General features: G+C 44.7%; 1 protein-coding gene across 1 annotated transcript; it reads left to right on the forward strand.

Moving 5' to 3' along the window:
* Positions 1 to 520: 520 nt before the first annotated feature.
* Positions 521 to 18,932, forward strand: LOC120028675 (serine/threonine-protein kinase PAK 1-like). The gene is made up of 14 exons (XM_038973888.1): positions 521 to 636; positions 9,863 to 10,075; positions 10,242 to 10,336; positions 13,156 to 13,303; positions 13,412 to 13,449; positions 14,189 to 14,299; positions 15,011 to 15,227; positions 16,220 to 16,283; positions 16,391 to 16,552; positions 16,854 to 16,971; positions 17,136 to 17,235; positions 17,424 to 17,620; positions 17,722 to 17,859; positions 17,978 to 18,932. Exons 2-14 carry the CDS (start codon positions 9,889 to 9,891, stop codon positions 18,062 to 18,064), a joined length of 1,662 nt encoding a protein of 553 aa, XP_038829816.1. The 5' UTR covers positions 521 to 636; positions 9,863 to 9,888; the 3' UTR covers positions 18,065 to 18,932.
* The last annotated feature ends 4,869 nt before the right edge of the window (positions 18,933 to 23,801 follow it).

Raw genomic sequence — 23,801 nt, forward strand, 5'->3', positions numbered from 1 at the left:
ACAAAGAGAATAGAATGCTATTTGAGACAGGCCTATGTCTATGCCCATCACCCTCACTCAATTACACACACTTTTTCTCTCCTCATTTCCTTATATCCTCTCCTTCAGCAGATTCAGTGATTAGTTTGATGATAAATGATGCTGATAAATCTGAATAAGGCTAATGTAAAATCCAGCCCAGTGATTGACCTTTGCACCTGTCAAGTCTGTAGCCTACAGATGAATAAAGTGGGCCCAAGGAGAGAAGGACACAAGGAGAGAACACAAGGATAGGTAGCGATATACATATACTATTGAGACGCAGCCCCAAAAAGTAATCGGTGAAACTCATGGTGAGACCCACCTCACCTCCCAGTGAAACAAACAGCCAGACAGACCAATAAGCACACGACTGAGCTTCAGTCTGACCACTGGCATTCTATAAACGAGTATAGTGGGCGGGCGTTGCTATGTAGCAGGGTGGTGTGTATCTAACAATAGCCAGGGATTGGCAGAACCTGGGCAGAGCGATAGAAGAAGGGTTTGGCAAATTGGGCAGAAAGAAAAAACTGAAGCGATTTGAGCGAATGCATGTGTGTGAGTGCTGGCAAAGAGATCGGATCGCCATCAGGAATTTTTCAAAAGACACGACGAGAGGTGAGTTTCTCCTATTCCTTTATCCACAGACAGAACCGGGCATGACAGTCTTTTTAGTTTTACCTTCCTTTACCGGTACATTACAGGACTGTTACCACCAGGCAGACAGGAGGAGCGTGCTCTCCGCGCTACAGTGTAACGGAAAGGGAACGTACATACAGTAGCTATATCAGTGGTTGGACTTGGGGCCGCGACACAGATTTATCGTTACACTGATGTTGCCCCCGGGAGAAAGGAACGGGGTGCTTTATGTGTGTGGTGGTGGAGCTCCTGTGTATATGTGTGTGCGTGCGTGTGTGTGTGTGTGTGTGTGCGCGCGCGGACCAGTTGTCTGTCGCTTCAGGGTCGAACGGTATGAATGAAACATTTGGGAATATACAGTTATCATTTGAATGAAATAAACTCCGTGTGTTGATCGCCTGGAGGAAAATTGGCAAAAAATGTCATGGTTAAAATGTTCTGATCTCATGCATAGTCTAGGCTAGATATTACAGAGTATATCCATTTTAATTTATTTAATGTCTTTAGGAGAAAGATGCGAAACGAATCATTATGCGTCGGGGGGGGGGGGGGGGGGGGGGGGGGGGGGGGGTCCTTCCGATCCTTCCGATCCTTCCGGTGTCCCTACCCCATTGAAGTTGACATTTCAAATGGTTAGGGTTGGGTATGGTAAAGCTAGGGGTTAAGATTAGGGTTTAGGGTAGGGACGTCCCAAGGATCCCGTATAGCACTTACGGGGGAGAGAGACAGACAGACAGACAGATAGACACAGACAGAGAATAGAGAGACAGAGAGGGTAGAAAAGAGCGAAAGAGGGAGGGAGAGACCGACAGACAGAAAGAGAAAAAGACTGGAAGAAACAGAGAGAGAGGGTAGGCTAGATAAGTGTAGCTGTAGCTGTCTGATTAGTGACAGTGCTCCACAGCTTTCACTCAGTTTGACTTGGCACTTTGAATAAATGACACATCAGGAATAACAGGCTAACCAAGAAGACTAGGCTAATCTGGGTTGGGGAAACAACACAGTTTGCGTCCCAAATGGCACCCTTTTTCCTATATGGGGGTCTCTGGTCAAAAGTAGTGCACAATATAGGGAATAGTGTTTTTATTTGGGATGTAGCCCCATCTTAGTGTCGTCTCTATCACCACTGGTCTTGTCTCAATTCTGTTAATGTGCCTGAGTCAACATTGACCTTCGTGCCCCATAAAAGTTTAATGGCATCAATATGTAGAGGAATAAGTGAGATGTGATTGGATGGCTGGAGGAAAGTGGGATTGGTGCATGTTATGTACAAGTGCAAAACAGTGTAATAATATTATTATTAGCCTCTTCAATGTGATATGAAGAGATGTTGGAGGATGTGGGGGTGTAAAGGGAGTAAGAACGTGGGTGTGGTCTCCTGGCTGCATTGTCTCTCACCTGTCAGGTATTTATACCCAACAGACTGTTTAGGGTTGGACACTTTAGCCAGGCCAAGGTTTAATCGTGTGTGTGTGTGTGTGTGTGCGTGCGTGCGTGCGTGCGTGCGTGCGTGCGTGCGTGCGTGTGTGTGTGTTCTCTCTCTGACACACATAGAGGGAGGGAGTATTTCCGTCATTTGTTTCTACCCTGAGCTCTCTCCTTCTAGTGTAGTACTGTAGAGAACAGAATACTGGCATCAGAGCTAACCTGTCCACTGAAGCAAGAATAATACTATCAACTATAAATCTCTCTCTCTCTCTCTTCCCCTCTTCTTTTGTAAGTGTTATCCTTTTCTCTCACTTTACTCTTCCTACACCTTCTCCCCTCTCTCTCTTTCCCTCTCCACACACACACACACACACACACACACACACACACACACACACACACACACACACACACACACACACACACACACACACACACACACACACACACACACACACACGAACACACACACACACACACACACACACACAGTGACAGGTAGTGCTGCATTAGCATTTAAAGATCCTTTAAATTCCCATCCTGCTGCTGACCTTATGGGCCTGTAGTTAAGTCCTCTTGCTCTCTCTTGCTCTCTTTTTTTCTTGCTTAGAGTGTGAATGCGTGAACAGCTGCAGTAGGAATCTCACCTCCTCTCTATATTAATTTAGCTGTTTTCTCGACCTCAGATGACCTCCATTGATAACCATTATCCTCTCAAATACACACACACACACACACGCACACACCCTGCTAGTTTGCCATCTGGTCGGCTGGCGGTGTGGTGGCATGTCTGAGGAGGCTGATAGTTTGGTGTTAAAGGGAAAGTTTGGGTGTTAAATAGATAGGTTGTGTTCCCATGCTCAGACATTGCTGATGCATGCCAGATCTTACAAAACCTGGATAGGTATTTTTACGTATCAGCTAACCACATATGTTATAGTCTATGACATGGCATGCAACCATTGGTTGATGCATGCAATGTCTGAGCAGCGGAACACAAACTGTCTGGAGTAGGATAGTTTGGGTGTGAGTTTAGTGTTAAGGGAATAGTGTTTTGTTAAACCAAATCAAATGTTATTTGTCACATGCAACAGGTGTAGACCTCACAGTGAAATGCTTACTTACAAGCCCTTAACCCACAATGCAATTTTAAGAAAAATAGATATGTAAAAAATAAAATTAACAAATAATTAAAGAGCAACAATAAAATAACAGTAGCGAGGCTATATACAGGGGGTACCGGTACAGAGTCAATGTGCGGGGGCACCGGGTAGTTGAGGTAATATGTAGGATAGAGTTAAAGTGACTATGTCCCCTAACCAAAGGGATAGTTTGGGTGTTAGTTTAGTGTTAAAGGGATAGTGTTTTGTTCAATGGATAGTTTGGTGGCAAAAAGGTAGTTTGCTATAGTCAGTTAGAATATGGAAGAAGTCCTTATTAGATCTCTCTTTGGCTATCATGCTAGCTATTGGCTATTTTACACCTCTCTCTCTCTCTCTCAGGAGATCTGCTAACAATCACTGACAGCTCTGCAGCTAGCAATACTCAATGAAGACACACATATACACACACCCATGCGTGCATACAATGCATTTATAAAACCAGAACAGTGCTTGGAGTTTAAATATTTACCAGTTGAATAGTTAAGGGCCTCCTGCTACCATGCTGAACTTTTGTTCTCTAGTTAGGCTATATAAGTTTTTGTACTCACACACACTTGTCTAGTTATATCATTCCTCTTCCCGGGGGTGGAGCAGCTCTGGGCTCCCAGCAGGCTTTGCAACATGCATTATTTATGGTGTTGCCTTGGTGATTGGGTTGGTGGGCAGGGCCAGACAGCTGGTGGGCAGAGACCCTCATACCTGTGTGTGTGTGTGTGTGTGTGTGTGTGTGTCTGTTCCAGCTCTGTGTTTAATAGTTATCATATGAGGAGTGAGTAGTTCAGTGGTGAGGTCACTGACCAGCCCTCTCCCTGTAGTTTACTCTGGACAGGCACAGAGAGGGGGAGAAGGAGAGAGAGATTATATGTGTTGGGTACTTAGACTAGTCAGTGGCTCACAGCTCTCATTCAATTCTCTCTCTCTCACACACCCTTCCCTTTTTTCTCAGAGAAAAAGAAATAGGGTGAGAGAGGGCAAGGGGTAGAGGGGGTAAAATAGAGGGATCAGCTTCAAACAGTTTTTTGTGAATAATGGAGCTCCTAGTATTCCTCAGGACTGGCATTGTTCTCTTTCTCTCTGCTTCGCTCCCTTGCTTTCTACTCCTCTATCCATCTCACCCCCTTCCCTCTTCAACGCGTGCACGCGCGTGCGCACACACACACACACACACACACACATACACACACACACACACACACACACACACACACAAATCTTCAGAGGTAAAGGAGAACGCAGTCAGTGTGAGTGTCTCTCTAGGCACGGTTAAACGAACAGACAGCAGATGTAAAGAGAGCGATGCAAAGGGAGACAGAGAGACAGAAGATGGATCTTTTTCTTCTTTGTGATTCAAACAATCGCCTGGTGGAACTCATGATGATGTCATGGTGATGGAGTGTCAAGGAGGAGAGGAAAAGGGGGAGCCACAGTAGAATGTTGGGATGCACCCCACCCTAAGAATCTGCTGGCGACTAGGTTCCTGTGATATCTCTAGGCACCCGTGGAGAGCCGCGACACACACACACACACACACACAGTGCATTGATGAAAGGTGAGGAAGGCTAGTCATAAACTTGAACACACACACGCACTAGGATACGCCCTATGAGCACACTGGGAATCTTGACTGTTGTCATCATCAATTCCGAAACACACACACATAGCCAGAGTGTATGTTAAAGTGTATTTGAAAGCCTTCTCAGGTTGACATTTTTAAGACGCCAACATACACTGATTTATCAACACTGGCTGCTGTGTGTGTGTTTTTCTCTTAAGCTGACATTAAGCTCACTTAGAGTTATTAGGAGGACAGACCTCTCACAGTGCCGGGCTGCAAAGCATCTTTGGATTGTAAGCACTTAATGTCCTCCAGTGAAAGAAAGAATGAAGGAAATATACACTACCGTTCAAAAGTTTGGGGTCACTTAGAAATGTCCTTGTTTCTGAACACACACTGGACAGACAAACTCTGCCTAGAAGGCCAGCATCCTGGAGTCGCCTCTTCACTGTTGACGTTGAAACTGGTGTTTTGCGGGTACTATTTATTGAAGCTGCCGGTTGAGGACTTGTGAGGCATCTGTTTCTCAAACAAGACACTCTAATGCACTTGTCCTCTTGCAGAGTTGTGCACCGGGGCCTCCCATTCCTCTTTCTATTCTGGTTAGAGCCAGTTTGCGCTGTTCTGTGAAGGGAGTAGTACACAGCGTTGTACGAGATCTTCAGTTTCTTGGCAATTTCTCGCATGGAATAGCCTTCATTTCTCAGAACAAGAATAGACTGACGAGTTTCAGAAGAAAGTTCTTTGTTTCTGGACAGATGCATATCTTCATTCCCGGTTATGTGAAATCCATAGATTAGGGCCTAATTAACTTTAATTGACTGATTTCCTCATATGAACTGTAACTCTGTAAAATCTTTTAAATTGTTGCATTTTTATTTTTGTTCAGTATAGTTTGTTGGTCATGGTGATGTAGTAGGTCGTCATGGTGACATTGGTGATGTCGTCAGTCGGTCATGGATGAGAGAGTGTTGTTAATTTTCTCTGTTTGGCTTCATTTCCTGCTCTTAGGCGTGAGAGAACACTGCAGTATCATAGACCAGCTGGTACACACACACACAGGGGGTATGTCTCTTGGAATCAATTGTCATCCGTTCTGCATGGTGGAGTGCCTGTAGTGAGACGAGGTGTGTGTGTGTGTGTGTGTGTGTGTGTGTGTGTGTGTGTGTGTGTGTGTGTGTGTGTGTGTGTGTGTGTGTGTGTGTGTGTGTGTGTGTGTGTGTGTGTGTGTGTGTGTGTGTGTGTGTGAGAGAGAGAGAGAGGGGGATGGAAATAGAAGGAGCGAGAGCAGGAGCTCTCAGGTTTTGGTCTGTGTGAGTTTGGTCATTTGAATTGTGTGTGAATAGAGTGAGAGTCTTCCTGTCACTGTCCATCCATCAACACCGTAACCCCAGGCAACCAGAGGGGGCAGGACAGTGCGCTATGGCAGTACCACAACCTCTTTTTTCTCTCTCTTTACCTTCTCTCTCGCTGTTGCTCTCTCACTGTCTCTCTCTCAATATCTCACTGTCTCTCACTGCATGTCCAGTTCAGGCTTGGCTTGTTCCTCACTCATGCAAAAATGTACCCTCCTCTGCCCCCCCCCCCCCATCCCCCCACAGCCAGCCAGCAGGCGCTATGCTATGCTGCTCTCTCTCTCTCTAATTGTGTGTTTGGCCATGTCCTCTCTGCCATCTGCTTGGGCCTGTTGCGGGACTCCTGGGAGTGGGACACACACACACCTTCAAGTTCTCTTTATAAACCGACCTATTTTCAAATAATAAGCATTCTGTCCTCATACATATTTTTCATACAGTATTTATTATAATAATCATGTATTTGTATAGTGCTTTTCAATACAAGTAACAAAGTGCTTCACATCATAAAATAATAAAATAAAAGTACTAACAAATAAACAAGGACAGGAGGAAGGAGAATAGAAAAAATAGCAAATTAAAGCATATATTGAAGGCCTACATTAAAATCATCTTTCTAAAAGTGTGTCTTCAGCAGGGATTAAAAAAAGAGCTGAAATCCTCTGGCAGACCATTCCAAAGTCTAGGGGCCCTAATGGCAAATGCCCAGTCTCCTTAAGTTTTCAACCTAGACTTTGGAATGGTCAACAGTGTCCTGCCAGAGGATCTCAGGCTGATATATAGGATGGGGGCTAAACCGAGTCTTGCTTTAAACATGATTAATAGTGTTAAAATCTATTCTAAAAGTGACTGGTAGCCAGAGAAGCTGACATGGTTACATTTTCTGGTGCCTGTTAAAAGCCGAGCGAGCAGCAGCATTTAGAACTAACTGTAGACAATGGAGTGATTGATTGACAAAGAGTGTATACAAAGAGTTACAATAAAAGCATGTATAACTCTCTCCAGAGCAGTGACCTAGCTATATTTCTTAGATGATAAAAGCATGATTATGTTGTGATTAAGTTGTGATTACGTTGATATCTTTTCATGACAATGATGATAATTCCGATCTTTTTTGTGTTCCACTTTGTTTGAGAATTTAAATAAACCAAGAAGCTAATGTATCAGAGAGAACAGTCTGCTCTCATCTACATGAAAGACTGAAACCTGGTGTGTGTGTGTGTTTAAAATATGGTAAAATATGCATTTGAAGTCTCTCTCTCTGCCCTAGGGGCTGGCTCATTAACATGGTGGGACAGGAATACTATTTTATCTTTTTCTTGCTTCCTTTCTTAATTTTTTTCTCTTGATATTGTTCTTTCTTTTGCTGAAAAAAATATAATCTCACACAAACACACACAAAACGATGAGCGTAGGCTCGATCTGTCTAGTCATTAGCTCCACCAGGAGGGGGTCTCTGTCTCCTCAACTCACCAGGGATAGTGAGGTCTTCTGGGCTTGGTGTATTGAGGCCTCCCCTCTCCTCCCCTGCTGGCTGTGGAGGTTTAGCTAATTCAGCTGATCAGCAGGGAGGAACACCAACAGGCTAACCTACTGTCTCTGTCAGACAACAAAACAATATGTGTGTGTTTTGTACTTTTTAAAATTGGTCACAAAAGGAAAAAAAAATTCAGACAGGGGTGAGACAGGGTTGTAATCTGAGTCCAACCCTGTTTGATATCTATGGCGTCAGCTCAGTCAGTGGAAAGCACCAGAGATGCATGTCAAATGGCACCCTATATCCTACATAGCATACTACTTTTGACTAGAGCTCTATGGGCTCTGGTCAAAAGTTGTGCACTGTAAAGGGAATAGCGTGCCATTTGGGACGTAGCTCAAGATGTACCTTTTTATTAGTCCTCTGCTCAGTGTGTGTGTGTGTTAGTAGGGTGATGTGTGATGACAGGGTTGTGTGTATAAACTAAAAATGTGAGACCTCCCTTGTGTATGCTCGCCAGAGGAGGATTTGGGTGGGGAGAAGGGGGGGAGTTGAGACGGGGGAGGATGTGTTTGATGTCTGAAGGAGGGAGTGAAGATGGAAAGAAGGGAGGAGGTGACAAAGGTGCTCTAGAATTACAGAACCATATCAAGTACAGTATGTGTGTGTGATCCACCTTGTGGCCAGCTGCTCTCTTAGTCACCAGAGCTGTAAATGTGAAGAGGTGTGTGATTGTAGACTGTGTGTGCATTTGTTCATACATCTGTTTAGTGTTTGTGTGACAAATATACTGTAGTTCCACACTTTCATGACGTGTGTGTGCGTGAGCCACAAACCCCACCTCCTACCCCATGACTCGTTCTGACATCACAGGCTGTGACCTCATTATGACTGAAAGGCAGCAGAACAGAACTCAAGTCCAAACACACACACTCTCACATTCTTTCACACATACAACCCCCCCCCCCCCCCCACACTGCTTGGTATTTGGACTTGGACTAGCTGTTGCAGTTAGAGGAGGACTGAGGAAACAGAAGCTGAAGCTAAGATCAGAGTTCCAGCCTGATAGACAGACAGACCTGGGTGAGGCCAGACAGAACCTAGACAGAACCTAGCCACTGCTAATGTAGCACTGTGCCTGTATAGAAGTGTCCTGTAGCTTCCTTCACTGTCCCAGTCCTCTTACTGCGCTCTAACAAGTGGTTCGCAAACGAGAGACCGCCCGCTTGACAACTGCTTAGCCAGCTACACCACCGAAAAGCTAGCAATTCAGCGACACGAAGGGAGACATTTCAAGTTGTGGCATTACGGTATATGATCTTAACTCTGTTACACTAACCCTGAGATATGATGAGGTCAGTGTACCAGATGATTACAAATCAGATGTAAATGTCATATTATTTAACATGTGGAAGTTATGATTCATTCCTGCATTGAGACGACATGAACTCTGTTATTCTCCTGTACAGTGGATTAAAGTGAGCTAAAATAAATCAATCTGCTTTTTTTGTTTAGTGCTCCAACTTTCTACCTCAAATTAGTCCTTTTGGATGTTTTTCTTGGTAAGCTCTTCTCATGACGTGAACTCTGTAAAACTGTCCTGTGTGTGTGTATCTGACCCAGATAGTTGTTCCCTTTGGTAGACTGCGTCCACCAGAGTATTCACTATAGTAGGTAAGCTTACATCCCCTATGTGAATGACTTTGTGTGTGTGTGCCGTTTTTAGATGTTTGTGGTACAACCAGTCATTAGCTTGTTTCTTTCTCTCCTTAGTTCAATGGCTCTTAGAATTAGTTTGTGAGCAGAGGCAGCAGGGTTGTGTGTCTTTCTCTTCCTGGATTGTGACTCAGTGGTCAGTGTTTGCAGCGTGCACACACACACTCTGTTTCCGGGAAACTGGCCTGTAAATGATGTGTGTGTTTGCAGATCAAACAGAATGCCAGCTAGTCAACTATGGACTGGTAGCTCTACTACCTGTGTCATGTTAGCTGATAGGCTAGTTGACTAATGCTCTCTCAGCTGATGGGCTAGTGGAATAATGTTCTGTCAGCTAATTGGCTAGAGTACTAATGTTCTGTCAGCTGACAGGCTAGTGGACTGGTGTTGTCCTGTCAGCTGATTGGCTAAATGTTTTGTCAGTTGATTGGCTAGTGGACTACTGTCATGTTAGTTGATAGGCTGGTAGACTGGTAATGTTCTGTGACCTAATGTTGATTGGTTGTTCCAGGAGCAGCCGGCGTGTAATTGGTGAAGATGTCTGATAATGGGGACATTGAGGACAAGCCCCCAGCCCCGCCCATGAGGAACACCAGCACTCTGATTGGCTCCTGCAGCAAAGATCCCGCCCCCCATGGCTCCAAGCCCCTCCCCCCCAACCCAGAGGACAGGAAGAAGAAAGATCGCTCCATCAGGTCCATCCTGACAGGAGGAGGAGACAAGAGTGAGTTCTGTGTGCGCGCGCACAACGAAGGGAGGTAACCAGGGGGAAGACAGACATCCAAATCCCCCAGGATCCCTTGCGGTAGCTTGCATGGTTAGCCTTCCCATGAGCCTCTCCTCTCTCCCTTTCTCTCCTAATTTTATCTCTCTCTTTATCTCTCTCTCAGCCAACAAGAAGAAGGAGCGTCCAGAGATCTCTCTGCCTTCTGATTTTGAACACACCATCCATGTGGGCTTCGATGCGGTCACTGGAGAGTTCACAGTGAGTCCATGTGCTCTACATCTATACTCTACTAGGGTCTGTCTACATGCTCGAGATCTAGGGTCTGTATCTAGTAGGGTGTTTAACAATGATTCAGCTGATCAACTATGGCCTGTGTAGGATAGTGGAGGATCCTCAGAGGAGGAAGGTGAGGACCATCCTCCTCAGTGAATGTCATTAAATTAAAAAAATTACAAACATTTAAAAAGTTATCCTTTTTAGATAAAACTATACTAAATATAATCACGTCACTAAATAATTTATTAAAATACACAATTTTGCAAAGAAGATCTACAGGAGCCTCAACAGCACTCTGTAGGGTAGCAGCATGGTGTAGCCGGAGGACAGCTAGCTTCTGTCCTACTCTGAGTACATTGACTTCAATACAAAACCTAGGAGGCTCATGCCCATCAATAGACTTCCACAGTAATTGCCAACTTCCGCAGGACGTCCTCCAACCTATCAGAGCTCTTGCAGCATGAACTGACATGTTGTCCACCCAATCAAAGGATCAGAGAATGAATCTAGTACTGAAAGCATAAGCTACAGCTAGCACTGCAGTGCATAAAATGTGAGTAGTTGACTCAAAGATAGAAATAAAATAATTTAACAGTTTTAAACAAATTTCTTCTTAAATTTAGAAACAAGAGAGAAATAAAGATTGTCGTTTTTTTTCTTCCACTTTCAGTTTAATTTAGTTAGCTAGGAAATGCTAGCTTTGTTTAGCCTACTAAAACACCCTGCTCAAACAGAAGGATGCTATGTTAGCTAGCTGGCTATGACTATCCAACACAACATTGGAACTCTTCCAAGTCAAGGTAAGCTTTTGGTTTAACTAATTGATTGCCACCTGGGCCCACCGGTGTACCTGCTTACTGACTGCACACTGTAACGTTACTGTATTATTGTAGCGGGTTTCCTAACCCGTTAGTTCTATTAGCTATGCTGACTTTGACGTTACTTTAGCTCATATGGTGACAACGATGTAGGCTGTGTGTACTGTAGCGGTTTGGCTTGCAAAGGTTTTTCGCCTGGTCACATACAGCTGTTGTGTTTTGCATTGAAGTCCACAAGCGAAGGGAAGCGGTGAAAGGAGATGGGGAAGGAATACAACATGGCAGCTTTGAAACTGTGTTAACGCGTGATCAGGGGTTTATTCATTCCGGCAATTCTGTTGAAAAACGTTTCTTAAACAGAAGCATACAGAACAAAACAGGAATAAACATACCTGAATTTGTCCAATAGAAACTCATGCTTGCAACTGTTGGACTAATGATTACATTATAAGCTATATAAATAAAGAGGCGCACACTATATATAAACTCCCAGTAATGTATTGGGTAAATAAATGTACACTGAAGAAGGCACAGTGATGCAGGAACGTTGGTGATTTACCTAATAAATTGCTGCGAGTTTATGTATAGAGTGTGTGAATCAATTTATTTTCATAGCTTATAGTTTATTTGCCGTTAGTCAACACCGACACACAAAATAATTTTCTCTGGGTGTGCACCAGCTCGTGTTTTTTATTGGACTAATGATTACACCCACTATCAGCTAGATGCAGGCAAGAGTGTGCAAGGCGGTATTGAATGTCACTGTCCATGTGTCACTGTCTGTCACCTCAAATTTGTCTCTCGACCTGTGTGCACCTACGTTGTAAACTTTCATTCATAGGCTAGGTTGTAGCAACCTCGTGATGGGTATAGTGAAAATTTGAGTATCGTGTAGTAGCCTAAACATATCAATTTTACATTGAACTGGGTGAATGGAAATGAATGACAGTTATCCAATATGCTTTAATAGAAATAAGGCCATGGTCATGAAAGAAAACGGTCCTCCCTCATCTGAAACGGAGCTGACCGCCACTGGTGTAGGAGTATCTGTTCTCTGGACAGCAGGCTGGTACACTGTAACTGAGACAGAGCAGGAATTACTTTAGATTTGGAGTGAAGAAAACTAGCTACAGCACAGTGCCTCCACTTATTCCTAATCTCTCTCTGTGTGCTTCCCAAATGGCTCCCTAATACATATATACTGTATATATATATATATATATATATATATTAGTGCACTACTTTTGACTAGAGTCCTATGGGCCCTTTCTCCCTCAATGCCTCTTTCTCCCTCAATCCCTCTTTCTCCCTCAATCCCTCTTTCTCCCTCAATGCCTCTTTCTCCCTCAATGCCTCTTTGTCCCTCAATGCCTCTTTCTCCCTCAATGCCTCTTTCTCCCTCAATGCCTCTTTCTCCCTCAATGCCTCTTTCTCCCTCAATGCCTCTTTCTCCCTCAATGCCTCTTTCTCCCTCAATGCCTCTTTCTCCCTCAATCCCTCTTTCTCCCTCAATCCCTCTTTCTCCCTCAATCCCTCTTTCTCCCTCAATGCCTCTTTCTCCCTCAATGCCTCTTTCTCCCCCAATGCCTCTTTCTCCCCCAATGCCTCTTTCTCCCCCAATGCCTCTTTCTCCCCCAATGCCTCTTTCTCCCTCAATGCCTCTTTCTCCCTCAATGCCTCTTTCTCCCTCAATGCCTCTTTCTCCCTCAATGCCTCTTTCTCCCTCAATGCCTCTTTCTCCCTCAATGCCTCTTTCTCCCTCACACCCTCTTTCTCCCTCAATGCCTCTCAATGCCTCTTTCTCCCTCAATGCCTCTTTCTCCCTGTCTTGTAATAGGGGGAGATCTTAGGAGGAATGGAGCGAGTGAGGAGAGGGAGAGGGAAGCAGAGTGGGAGATGATACTGTAGGATGGAGATATGACCCAGTTCTCTGACCACTGCAGACACAACATCTTTCTCTTGTTACTAACATTGTGTGTGTAGGGCATGCCGGAGCAATGGGCTCGGTTGCTCCAGACCTCTAACATCACTAAGCTGGAACAGAAGAAGAATCCTCAGGCTGTCCTTGATGTTCTCAAATTCTATGACTCCAAGGAGACTAACAACAGCCAGAAATACATGAGCTTTACAGGTACACACACACACACTAGCATGTATACACACACACATTCAGATGTTAACACACACACTATTTGTCTTGTTTTCTCCTCCTTTATCCTGTTTTCCTTCTCCTCTACAGACAAGAGTTCAGACAACTACAGCTGTTCCAACACTGCCGTAAGTCTCCTGACACACCCAATTTAATTTCACATATTTAATTTAACCTTTATTTAACTAGGCAAGTCAGTTAAGAACAAATTCTTATTTACAATGGCGGTCAAACCCGGACGACGCTCGGCCAATTGTGTGATACAGCCTGGATTCGAACCAGGGACTGTAGTGACGCCTCTGGCACTGAGATGCAGTGCCTTAGACCGCTGCGCCACTCGGGAGCCCCTATTCCATATATAGTGCACAACTTTTGATCAGGGCCCATCACCACAATTCTGACCAGAGCCCTATGAGCCATGGTAGGGCACTATATAGGGAATAGGGTGCATTTTGATAGGAACATATCTCAACTATCAATGTGTGTTTAGAGCATCTGCCATAGATGAAGAATGGCAAAAAGGATTGGAGGGATAGAGAAAAATAGGGGATAAACAGAGAGAATGAGAGGATAAGAGATGGTGGAAGAGAGAGCAGAGGACGAAATGGAGAGGAGAGGTGTACCAATCAACAGTCCTTGAGACACATTCTTCCCTGGCTCTACTCCCTCTCTCTTTACCTCTCCATCCCTCATTCTCTCCCTTTGTCTGCACTGTCTGGGAATCAGTATATTTTCCTCCATTCACGTTCTCTATCTGCCTGGCTGTCAGTCAGTCAGAATGAGAAGAAAGGGAGATGGAGAAGGAGTGAGTATTACCAACAGGAAAAGAAAGTGAGCTAACTGAAAGTGATGTCACATCCTCTTCAGAGCTCCAAGGCTGTGTCAGAGACGCCCGCCATAGCAACCGTATCTGAGGACGAGGAAGATGAGGCCACGCCCCCTCCTGTTGTCGCTCCCCGACCAGAACACACCAAATCAGTAAGACACACGCCACACACATACACTCAGCCCCCTGGCACCAGACAAGGTAAATAAAGTCACACTATCCTTGTGCTGCTCCTCACTAACAGACTCAGCAGTGTGTGGTGTGTGGTGTGTGGTGTGTGGTGTGTGGTGTGTGGTGTGTGGTGTGTGGTGTGTGTGTGTGTGTGTGTGTGTGTGTGTGTGTGTGTGTGTGTGTGTGGCGATCATGGGCGGCAGCAGGGGGCTGAATTTAGATACTAAACTCACACTGCCTCTCTGTTCACTCTGTTGTCACAGAAAACACACACACACACACACCAGAGAAATCCCCTAGAGAAGTCTGTTCTCTGATTGGCTGAGAGGGGTCTTTTCTTTCGGTCCGAACTGAAGTGGCGTCTCAGACAGGGCTACTGCCATGGCGCCACTGTTGCCAAGGTGATTTAGCAGCTTAGCGCACCTGACTGGGACACACAGACACAGTAAAATAAGGAACAGTAACTGTAACTGAGTTGGTTTGGTGGACCTCCAATTGCATAAGCTATAGCTCAGAAGGCTAACATTGTCCTTCTCTCCCTTCTTTCACACTCTCCCTCTCCAACACCCCCTCTCTCCCTCCCTCTCTCCCTCCCTCTCTCCCTCCCTCTCTCCCTCCCTCTCTCCCTCCCTCTCTCCTTCCCTCTCTCCTTCCCTCCTCCTCTCTCTTTCCCTCTCTCCTTCCCTCCTCAGATATACACTCGTTCTGTGATAGATCCCCTCCCAGCTCCTCCCACCAGAGACGTTGCCACGTCGCCTATCTCCCCCCCACCTCCGGAGGGTGCCACCTCCGACATCACACCCCCCACTAGCCCCACCCCTAGTCCTGCTCCTGGCCCCTCCGTGCCACGCCCCGCAGACAAAACACGCAAGAAGAAGATGTCTGATGAAGAGATACTGGAGAAACTGCGTAAGTAACGCATGCACAGACACACACACAGACACACACACAGACACACACACAGACACACACACAGACACACACACAGACACACACACAGACACACACACAGACACACACACACACAGACACACACACACAGACACACACACACAGACACACACACACAGACACACACACACAGAGACACACACACAGACACACACACAGACACACACACAGACACACACACAGACACACACACAGACACACACACACAGACACACACACAGGTCGTCTGAAAGTTGCAATAGAAGTGAACTGCACTGGCTGCTGGTTTCAGATCCCAGGTACCATCTCCTGTCATTGTGCCGTAAGGTACTCTGTAGTGATGAATGGTGTGTGTACTCTGTAATCCATTGGGTGAGTTGTGTGTGTGTGTGTGTGTGTGTGTGTGCGCGGGTGTGTGTATAACTAGTTCAACTATATCATCCTATGATGCTCCATGCCTCAGATGTACTCAGGTCTCCCTCTACTGGTAAGAAACAATACTGTCACTCAGACATCCTTCTACCCTCCTACCCTCCTGTCCAACCCTGGCATCTGATTGGTCCTCTTCTCTCTCTACTGTCCAATCTCCTGGAGTTACTGAGTGATTCTGTTAAATTGAGCATCTGACAGTCTCACCTCCTACTGTGGACCTAACAAGATGTTCTGTCTGTTACTGTCTCTCCTCTCTCACTTTTTCTCTCTTTCTCTCTCTCTCTCTCCTCCTCTCCCTCTCTCACCATCTGTCTGAGTCTGACCAGCATGTCTTTGACCCTGACAGCCGTGGTCCTACAGTGGTTTTAAAGTGAAATCTCTGAGAGTCTCTGTACTGTAATGGTCCTACTTCTGCCTCTATGCCTCTTCTCTGTTTCCCTGTCTGTCTATCTCTTTCTCTCTCTGACTCTTCACTCTGTCTTTCTGTTTCATTTATTAACCTCACTTCTCTCCCATCTTCCCTTCGTCCCTCCTCTCAGGGAGTATAGTCAGTGTGGGAGACCCCAAGAAGAAATACACGCGCTTTGAGAAGATTGGACAGGGGTGAGTCTACACTACACACACACAAACACACACACACACACTTCACTTCTTCATTTTGAAATGAAAGAAGTCTCTCTCTCCCCTCCTCTCTTTCCTTCTCCCTCCAGTGCGTCAGGTACGGTATATACAGCCATAGACATCGCTACAGGCCAGGAGGTGGCCATTAAACAGATGAACCTGCAGCAGCAGCCCAAGAAGGAGCTCATCATCAACGAGATCCTGGTCATGAGGGAAAACAAGAACCCCAACATTGTTAACTACCTGGACAGGTGAGACACACACACACACACACACACATATACACACACACACACACATCGTTTACTAGACAGGTGAGACACGTATACAAACACACACACTCCTAAACGCACACATTGACATGTAAACACACACATTAGTTGTGAGGACTAGATATCTTCATCTTGTCTTTCGGCTTCTTCTTTTTCACACACAGACACACCCTAACTGTCCCTCACACCCTCTATCTTCCCCTTACCATTGACGAACTGGTACAGGGGTCATATTTGGTGTTACCATGGTAACATGGGTGTGGTTGTTGTGTTTCTGTAGTTACCTGGTGGGGGAGGAGCTATGGGTGGTGATGGAGTATCTGGCTGGAGGTTCTCTGACTGACGTTGTAACGGAAACATGTATGGACGAGGCTCAGATCGCTGCTGTGTGTCGGGAGGTCAGTGCTGCTGTGTGTGTGTGTGTGTGTGTGTGTGTGTGTGTGTGTGTGTGTGTGTGTGTGTGTGTGTGTGTGTGTGTGTGTACATTGCTTGTCGGCCTGCTTTCTAATTCAGAAAGTGATGCCTTGAGCACTTTTGTACATCTCTCTCTCTCTCTCTCCAGTGTCTGCAGGCCTTGGAGTTCCTCCATTCTAACCAGGTGATTCATCGCGACATCAAGAGTGACAACATCCTTCTGGGAATGGACGGATCAGTGAAACTCAGTATGTAACACACTTAGGGTTGGAGATGGGGGCATTAATATGCAGTGTCTCCATTTGACCAGCAGAGGGAGCTCATAGTCTGTGTTCTAATGCAGCACTACCACTGTGCCATTGCATATTTAGTCTTATATAGTGCATTAGAGTGCAATGTCCTATTATAACATGTGTGTTCTCTCTCTCCTCTCTAGCTGACTTTGGGTTCTGTGCCCAGATCACTCCAGAGCAGAGTAAGAGGAGCACCATGGTGGGGACTCCCTATTGGATGGCTCCAGAGGTGGTGACCAGGAAGGCTTACGGTCCTAAAGTTGACATCTGGTCTCTAGGCATCATGGCTATAGAGATGGTGGAGGGAGAACCCCCTTACCTCAATGAGAACCCACTCAGGGTAAGAGGTAGAGAGAGAGCGAATGTGTGTGTGTGTGTGTGTGTGTCTCTCTGTCTTTGTGTGTCTATAACGGCCCCTGTCTGTCCTGTCCTATCTCCTAGGCGTTGTATCTGATTGCGACCAACGGGACTCCAGAGCTTCAGAACCCAGAGAAACTGTCCTCAGTCTTCAGAGACTTCCTCACCTGTTGCCTGGAGATGGATGTGGAGAAGAGAGGGAGCGCTAAAGACCTACTACAGGTAGAGAGAGGGAGAGAGAGAGAGAGAGGAGCATAAGGTTGGTTTCTTCATCAAACCACATGACTAGTTTTACCACTAATAAAACTAAACCTATCTTTCCTCTCCTCCTCCTCCACAGCACCAGTTCCTGAAGGTGGCCAAGCCTTTATCCAGTCTGACTCCTCTCATCCTGGCAGCCAAAGAAGCAGCCAAGGCTAACCGCTAACCTGCTAGATGCTAGCACAACGAATCACTCCCTCCCCTCCCTCCGGGGCAAAAAAGACCCCTCCTCTCCCCTCTGGACCCAGACGGGGTGTTTCAGGGTGTCCCATCCCCCTCAAACCCTTGACCTATCATGGTGACTGTGGGAAGGACGCTCTTACTGATGTCATTGCTGGTACAAATACACTGATCGGATTGGAGAAGAGTTCCAGGCCCAAAGACTCATGGGAGTTGTAGTTTCAGCAGGAAAGTGTCTGAACTCTCTACGGACAGTGGCTCTGGACTGGATCTGATCTGACCTTTGAACTGTTTGTTTGTTGATGTCTGACTGTTATTTTCATGTATTGAAAAAGTGCATTTTGGTTTGATATTTTCTTAGGTGTTTTGTTTTGGGGAGAAGTGATTGGTTGATTACAGTGTAATGAAGAGACGCAAAGTGGTACTGTTATTGTCTAAGTCCCAAACGGCACCATAGACCCTAAATAGTGCACTACTTTTATCAAAAATAGAGTGCCATTTGGGACAGTCTCAGTCTGATCAAACGTTGGAACGTCAAACGTATCTCCTTATCTCTCTCCTTATCTCTACTCCTCTCTCGCTCTCCCACTTTCTCTCTCTGTCTGGCTGACTGAGATGACACGCATGACACCTTTTTTATGGAATGTCTAAAATTATAATAATAATACAATTGGTGATGATGATGATAATTATGGTACATGAAGGATGCCTGTGTATGATACAGTATAGAAGAACATATCTAAATCCTATTTTTCCAGTACAATCGTTATGGTACAATGTTGGACTGATCCTAGTCCCAACCTTCTGAAGAGAGTATGTACATTACATGTGAAAAAACTGCATAATAATCCAACTAAAACAACCAGAAAAAATGTTGTCTGCTTTCTTTGTTTAGCAAGGTGTTTTTCCTTATTCAGATGGAGCTGAAGAATACCAAGGTACCAATAAGAAGTATACTTTCTACCAGGAGGTTTGGTTTTGTTCTATTTTTAAAATGTAGCGTTAACTACCTTTGGCCTTAAACTGTCTCACCGGTGGAAGACTGGTAGCAGACAGTTGGACAACCTCTAGTCTCTCACCAGAATCGGAGTGCTCTGCACGCTCCTGCGGCTGTGAGAAGAGGCTAGACAACCTCCAAATTAGACCGGTTTAGACTGGGTTGAACTGGTTCAGACCAGTTCAGATAAGGGTGGCGATAGTTATTGAAGTCTTCTCTTCCTGTGTATTGGAGACATAATTATGATGCTTATAAAAGTCTTATTTTGAATGAGACAAATCTCTATTATGGAGAGAGTCTGTCTCGGTCTGTTGGGTGTACCCCTGGTTAGGTCTGTTGGGTGTACCCCTGGTTAGGTCTGTTTATATAAAGTCTTATTGTAAGTGGTTCTGCTCCTCTGGGTGGGGTTGTTATCTGAATGGGAAATAAGACTCAAGACACTGATTAAACTGGTAATTACTGTTGCCACAGTCTTAATCTGCCTGGCTAGACAAAGGATCTATGTCGCAACCCACCAGCTCTTTATTTCTATCCCTTTTTTCCCTCTCACTGCCTCATTTATCTGTCTGTCTATTCCTCGATCTCTGGGAGAATCTCAATTGCATACTCCTTGCATCCTCACTCCTTGCCTCCTACTCAAAATCCATTGGATGAGAAAGCCAGAGGTTTAACCCCTCTGGCCTTCTCCATCACCCATGTCCTATTGTCATTACATGAATGTGTTACAGATTACAAAGAGCTTCACTTCCCAAGATTAGAGGTACACCCACACACTTTAGCCTAGGCTACAAATTAATGATAAACTAGACTATAACACTTTAAAATCACATTCGGTGTGGTTAAATCCGTTATGTTGCATCCCTCTAGTCTGAGCTTCAAACAACAACCTTTTCATTCGCTGCCAAAGAACGAGCGTAATAGTTTCAGCCTATTTGGATCATTATTCCTTATTGTGTAATTATAGATGCATGTACTGTTAGCAACAAGTGGGAGTGTCTCTCTCTCTCTCTCTCTCTCTCTCTCTCTCTCTCTCTCTCTCTCTCTCTCTCTCTCGCGCGCGTGTGCTAAGGTTCTTTCTCTGGAGCGAGACAGACGCGGCTGTTATTATACCACCACCAGACTGCAGGAGGCTGCGGCAACACAGATCGCGTGCTTTTTTTCCTAAACGGATAAACAGACAGAGAAAATAATAACATAATAACAACGGACGAGTAGCTGTTATAATCACCGTCCGGTAAGTCTGGAATATATTGTTGCCTGGTAAACGGTGGTAATAGGATTCTTGTTTTTTCTTGTTTTGGTTAACGAGTCCCATGCATATAAAGGCAGATCATCCTCTCTTGCGCTAGAGACAACCTACTGCAACACTGTCACGGAAAAACAGTAGTTTACTGGGCTATTCTACAAATAGATAAATAAAACGATGACTGACTATTCGTTAGTATTCATTAATAGGCTGTAGGTTGACCATTGAACACTCTGATCATAACAGTTGATTGAATGAAGATTGATAGACTGCGTCTGCTGCCTGCAGGCTGTGTAGATCCGTCATTGTCTCCGGGGTGACCGACACACGGAGGGAATGACCAGACAGTTAAGTTGGCCGGGAGATTTCTAGATTTACAAGATCTATCTAACGGTCTGTTTGTTTCAGGGTCCGCGCTTTTTTGATTCTGTTGGGTATGTGACAGCCCGGGAATATGAGGGTACATAGCATAGCCTACAGATATTTCTCTCGCGCTCTCTCTCGTCCCTTCCTCTGTCCACGAATAGCCTGGTTGCTGTGTTAGGTTAGATATTGCATTGGTGCTGTGTTAGGTTAAATATTGCATTGGTGTTGTGTTATGTCTTGATGCTGGGGTAGGTCAACTGCCCCAAAGATTTGTATTGGTGCCTGGTGTATTGGTGCTCAGCTTGGATGGGAGGCCTATTGGTGCTGGGGTATAGCTGGTGATGATGATGGGGTGATGCTGGGAGAGAATGAATGAACAACGGAGACAACAGAGAGTCACTGTTAAGTTTAACACTGTTTATTTATAGACACACACATACTGTCTGTAGCCCTTGCCTAAGGTCATTGTTAAGCCTACTGTACAGGGCAGATGGTGTATAGTAGGCCATATAATAATAAGAATGGGTAGAACGGGAATCCCCTTTCAATGTCAGGCATTGTGAGTGTATGAGTTTACCAGTCATTGACAAGGTCAGGGGTTCCATGTCTGTTCTACTCAGTCAAATTATACGGTTTGGGCTACTCTACAAAGTACAGAATCTTTCTACTTCTACTAGTCAACTGGCATAATTGATGATGCTATGATACATTAATACAAACATAGAAACATCATCCACTGTATCCATGCAGACGATGAGCAAAACATCACATCTTCCTTCATATCTCTTTTCTAGGTCTCTCTGTCCTCTCTGGGTTAGTGGTTTTGTTGGTCCAGTTCTCTCAGGGTTTTATTGACCTTGCATCCTATAGCTGCTGGTACAACACCAGCCCATCCTACCATTTACAGTATATCTGACTGTTTGCTGCTGTTTGTTTCCTGCTGTGTTTCTACGGGGTTTGTGTATGTAATGAGTGAGCTGTAAGAATTTCCTCTTATAGGACAATAAACCTCAATCTAATCTTTACCTGGACCTCAGATCAGCTTAGTCACTGTTTCTTTCTCTGCTTTTGACATCAAATCTATTTTTTTTCTTTTACCATAGAGAGCATTAATCCATTGACCCGGTATGGCACCTTCACGATTTGCCCAAATGTACCTGGGTGACTTCACACTAAATGTCATGTAGTTCGCTCAAACTTCAAGTTATCCGTCTGAAACTTTGCACGTACACTGCTGCTATCTTGTGGACACCATCGGAATTACAGACGTGGGACCTTTCTGTTGCATTTCAAAGATGGTGGTAGGAAAAAAATACAGTTGTTATTTTCTTCCACCAGATCTATTGTGTTTTATTCTCCTACATTCAAGTCACATTTCCACAAACTTCAAAGTGTTTACTTTCAAATGGTACCAAGAATATGCATATCCTTGCTTCAGGGCCTGAGCTACAGGCAGTTAGATTTGGGTATGTCAGAGAGGGGACAGACCAGAACAACAATTTAGTTTAGGGTATTTCTGATTCAGGAAATCCAGACAAATTATTTCTGTATGGCAAATTATTACTACTAGCAATATTCTTAATACAGATTTCTAAAACAAATGTCAAAGAGAATAAGATTACACAGTTTAAAAAAAAATCCCCTAATTGGCTTATACGCCCCTATCATCTTGGCGATCTCATTGCAAAGTTACAGGGTCAGGGAGTTAGAGGGCCAATCCTTAGGGAGACATCCCGACCATACAGCAGACCAAATCTGATGAGATTTGTTATGAAAACAAGACAATAACAAACAAACAACACAACAGCAGCAATACACTTCTTCATGTAAAACTAGAGGTGGGAAAAACATTACACATACAGTGGGGAGAACAAGTATTTGATACACTGCCGATTTTGCAGGTTTTCCTACTTACAAAGCATGTAGAGGTCTGTAATTTGTATCATAGGTACACTTCAACTGTGAGAGACGGAATCTAAAACAAAAATCCAGAAAATCACATTGTATGATTTTTAAGTAATTAATTTGCATTTTATTGCATGACATAAGTATTCAGAAGACCTCAGAAACATTTTTGTAGACCTCCACAAGTCTGGTTCATCCTTGGGAGCAATTTCCAAACGCCTGAAGGTACCACGTTCATCTGTACAAATAATAGTACGCAAGTATAAACACCATGGGACCACGCAGCCGTCATACCGCTCAGGAAGGAGACTCGTTCTGTCTCCTAGAGATAAACGTACTTTGGTGCGAAAAGTGCAAATCAATCCCAGAACAACAGCAAAAGATCTTGTGAAGATGCTAGAGGAAACAGGTACAAAAGTATCTATGTCCACAGTAAAACAAGTCCTATATCGACATAACCTGAAAGGCCGCTCAGCAAGGAAGAAGCCACTGCTCCAAAACCGCCATGAAAAAGACAGACTACGGTTTGCAACTGCACATGGGGACAAAGATCGTACTTTTTGGAGAAATGTCCTCTGGTCTGATGAAACAAAAATAGAACTGTTTGGCCATAATGACCATCGTTATGTTTGGAGGAAAAAGGGGAAGGCTTGCAAGCCGAAGAACACCATCCCAACCGTGAAACATGGGGGTGGCAGCATCATGTTGTGGGGGTGCTTTGCTGCAGGAGGGACTGGTGCACCTCACAAAATAGATGGCATCATGAGGAGGGACAATTACGTGGATATATTGAAGCAACATCTCAAGACATCAGTCAGGAAGTTAAAGCTTGGTCCCAAATGGGTATTCCAAATGGACAATGACCCCAAGCATACTTCCAAAGTTGTGGCAAAATGGCTTAAGGACAACAAAGTCAAGGTATTGGAGTGGCCATCACAAAGCCCTGACCTCAATCCTATAGAAAATTTGTGGGCAGAACTGAAAAAGTGTGTGTGAGCAAGGAGGCCTACAAACCTGACTCAATTTCACATTCTTAAAATATATTGGTGATCCTAACTGACCTAAGACAGGGAATTTTTACTGGCATTAAACTGAGTTTAAATGTATTTGGCTAAGGTGTATGTAAACTTCAGACTTCAACGGTAGTTAATATACTAGCAATTTCGATGCAATGATATGCTATGCCGTTCATAAGGATAGCTTACCAAC

Source organism: Salvelinus namaycush, chromosome 34 (assembly GCF_016432855.1).
Source record: "Salvelinus namaycush isolate Seneca chromosome 34, SaNama_1.0, whole genome shotgun sequence".
NCBI classification, from domain to species: Eukaryota; Metazoa; Chordata; class Actinopteri; order Salmoniformes; family Salmonidae; genus Salvelinus; species Salvelinus namaycush.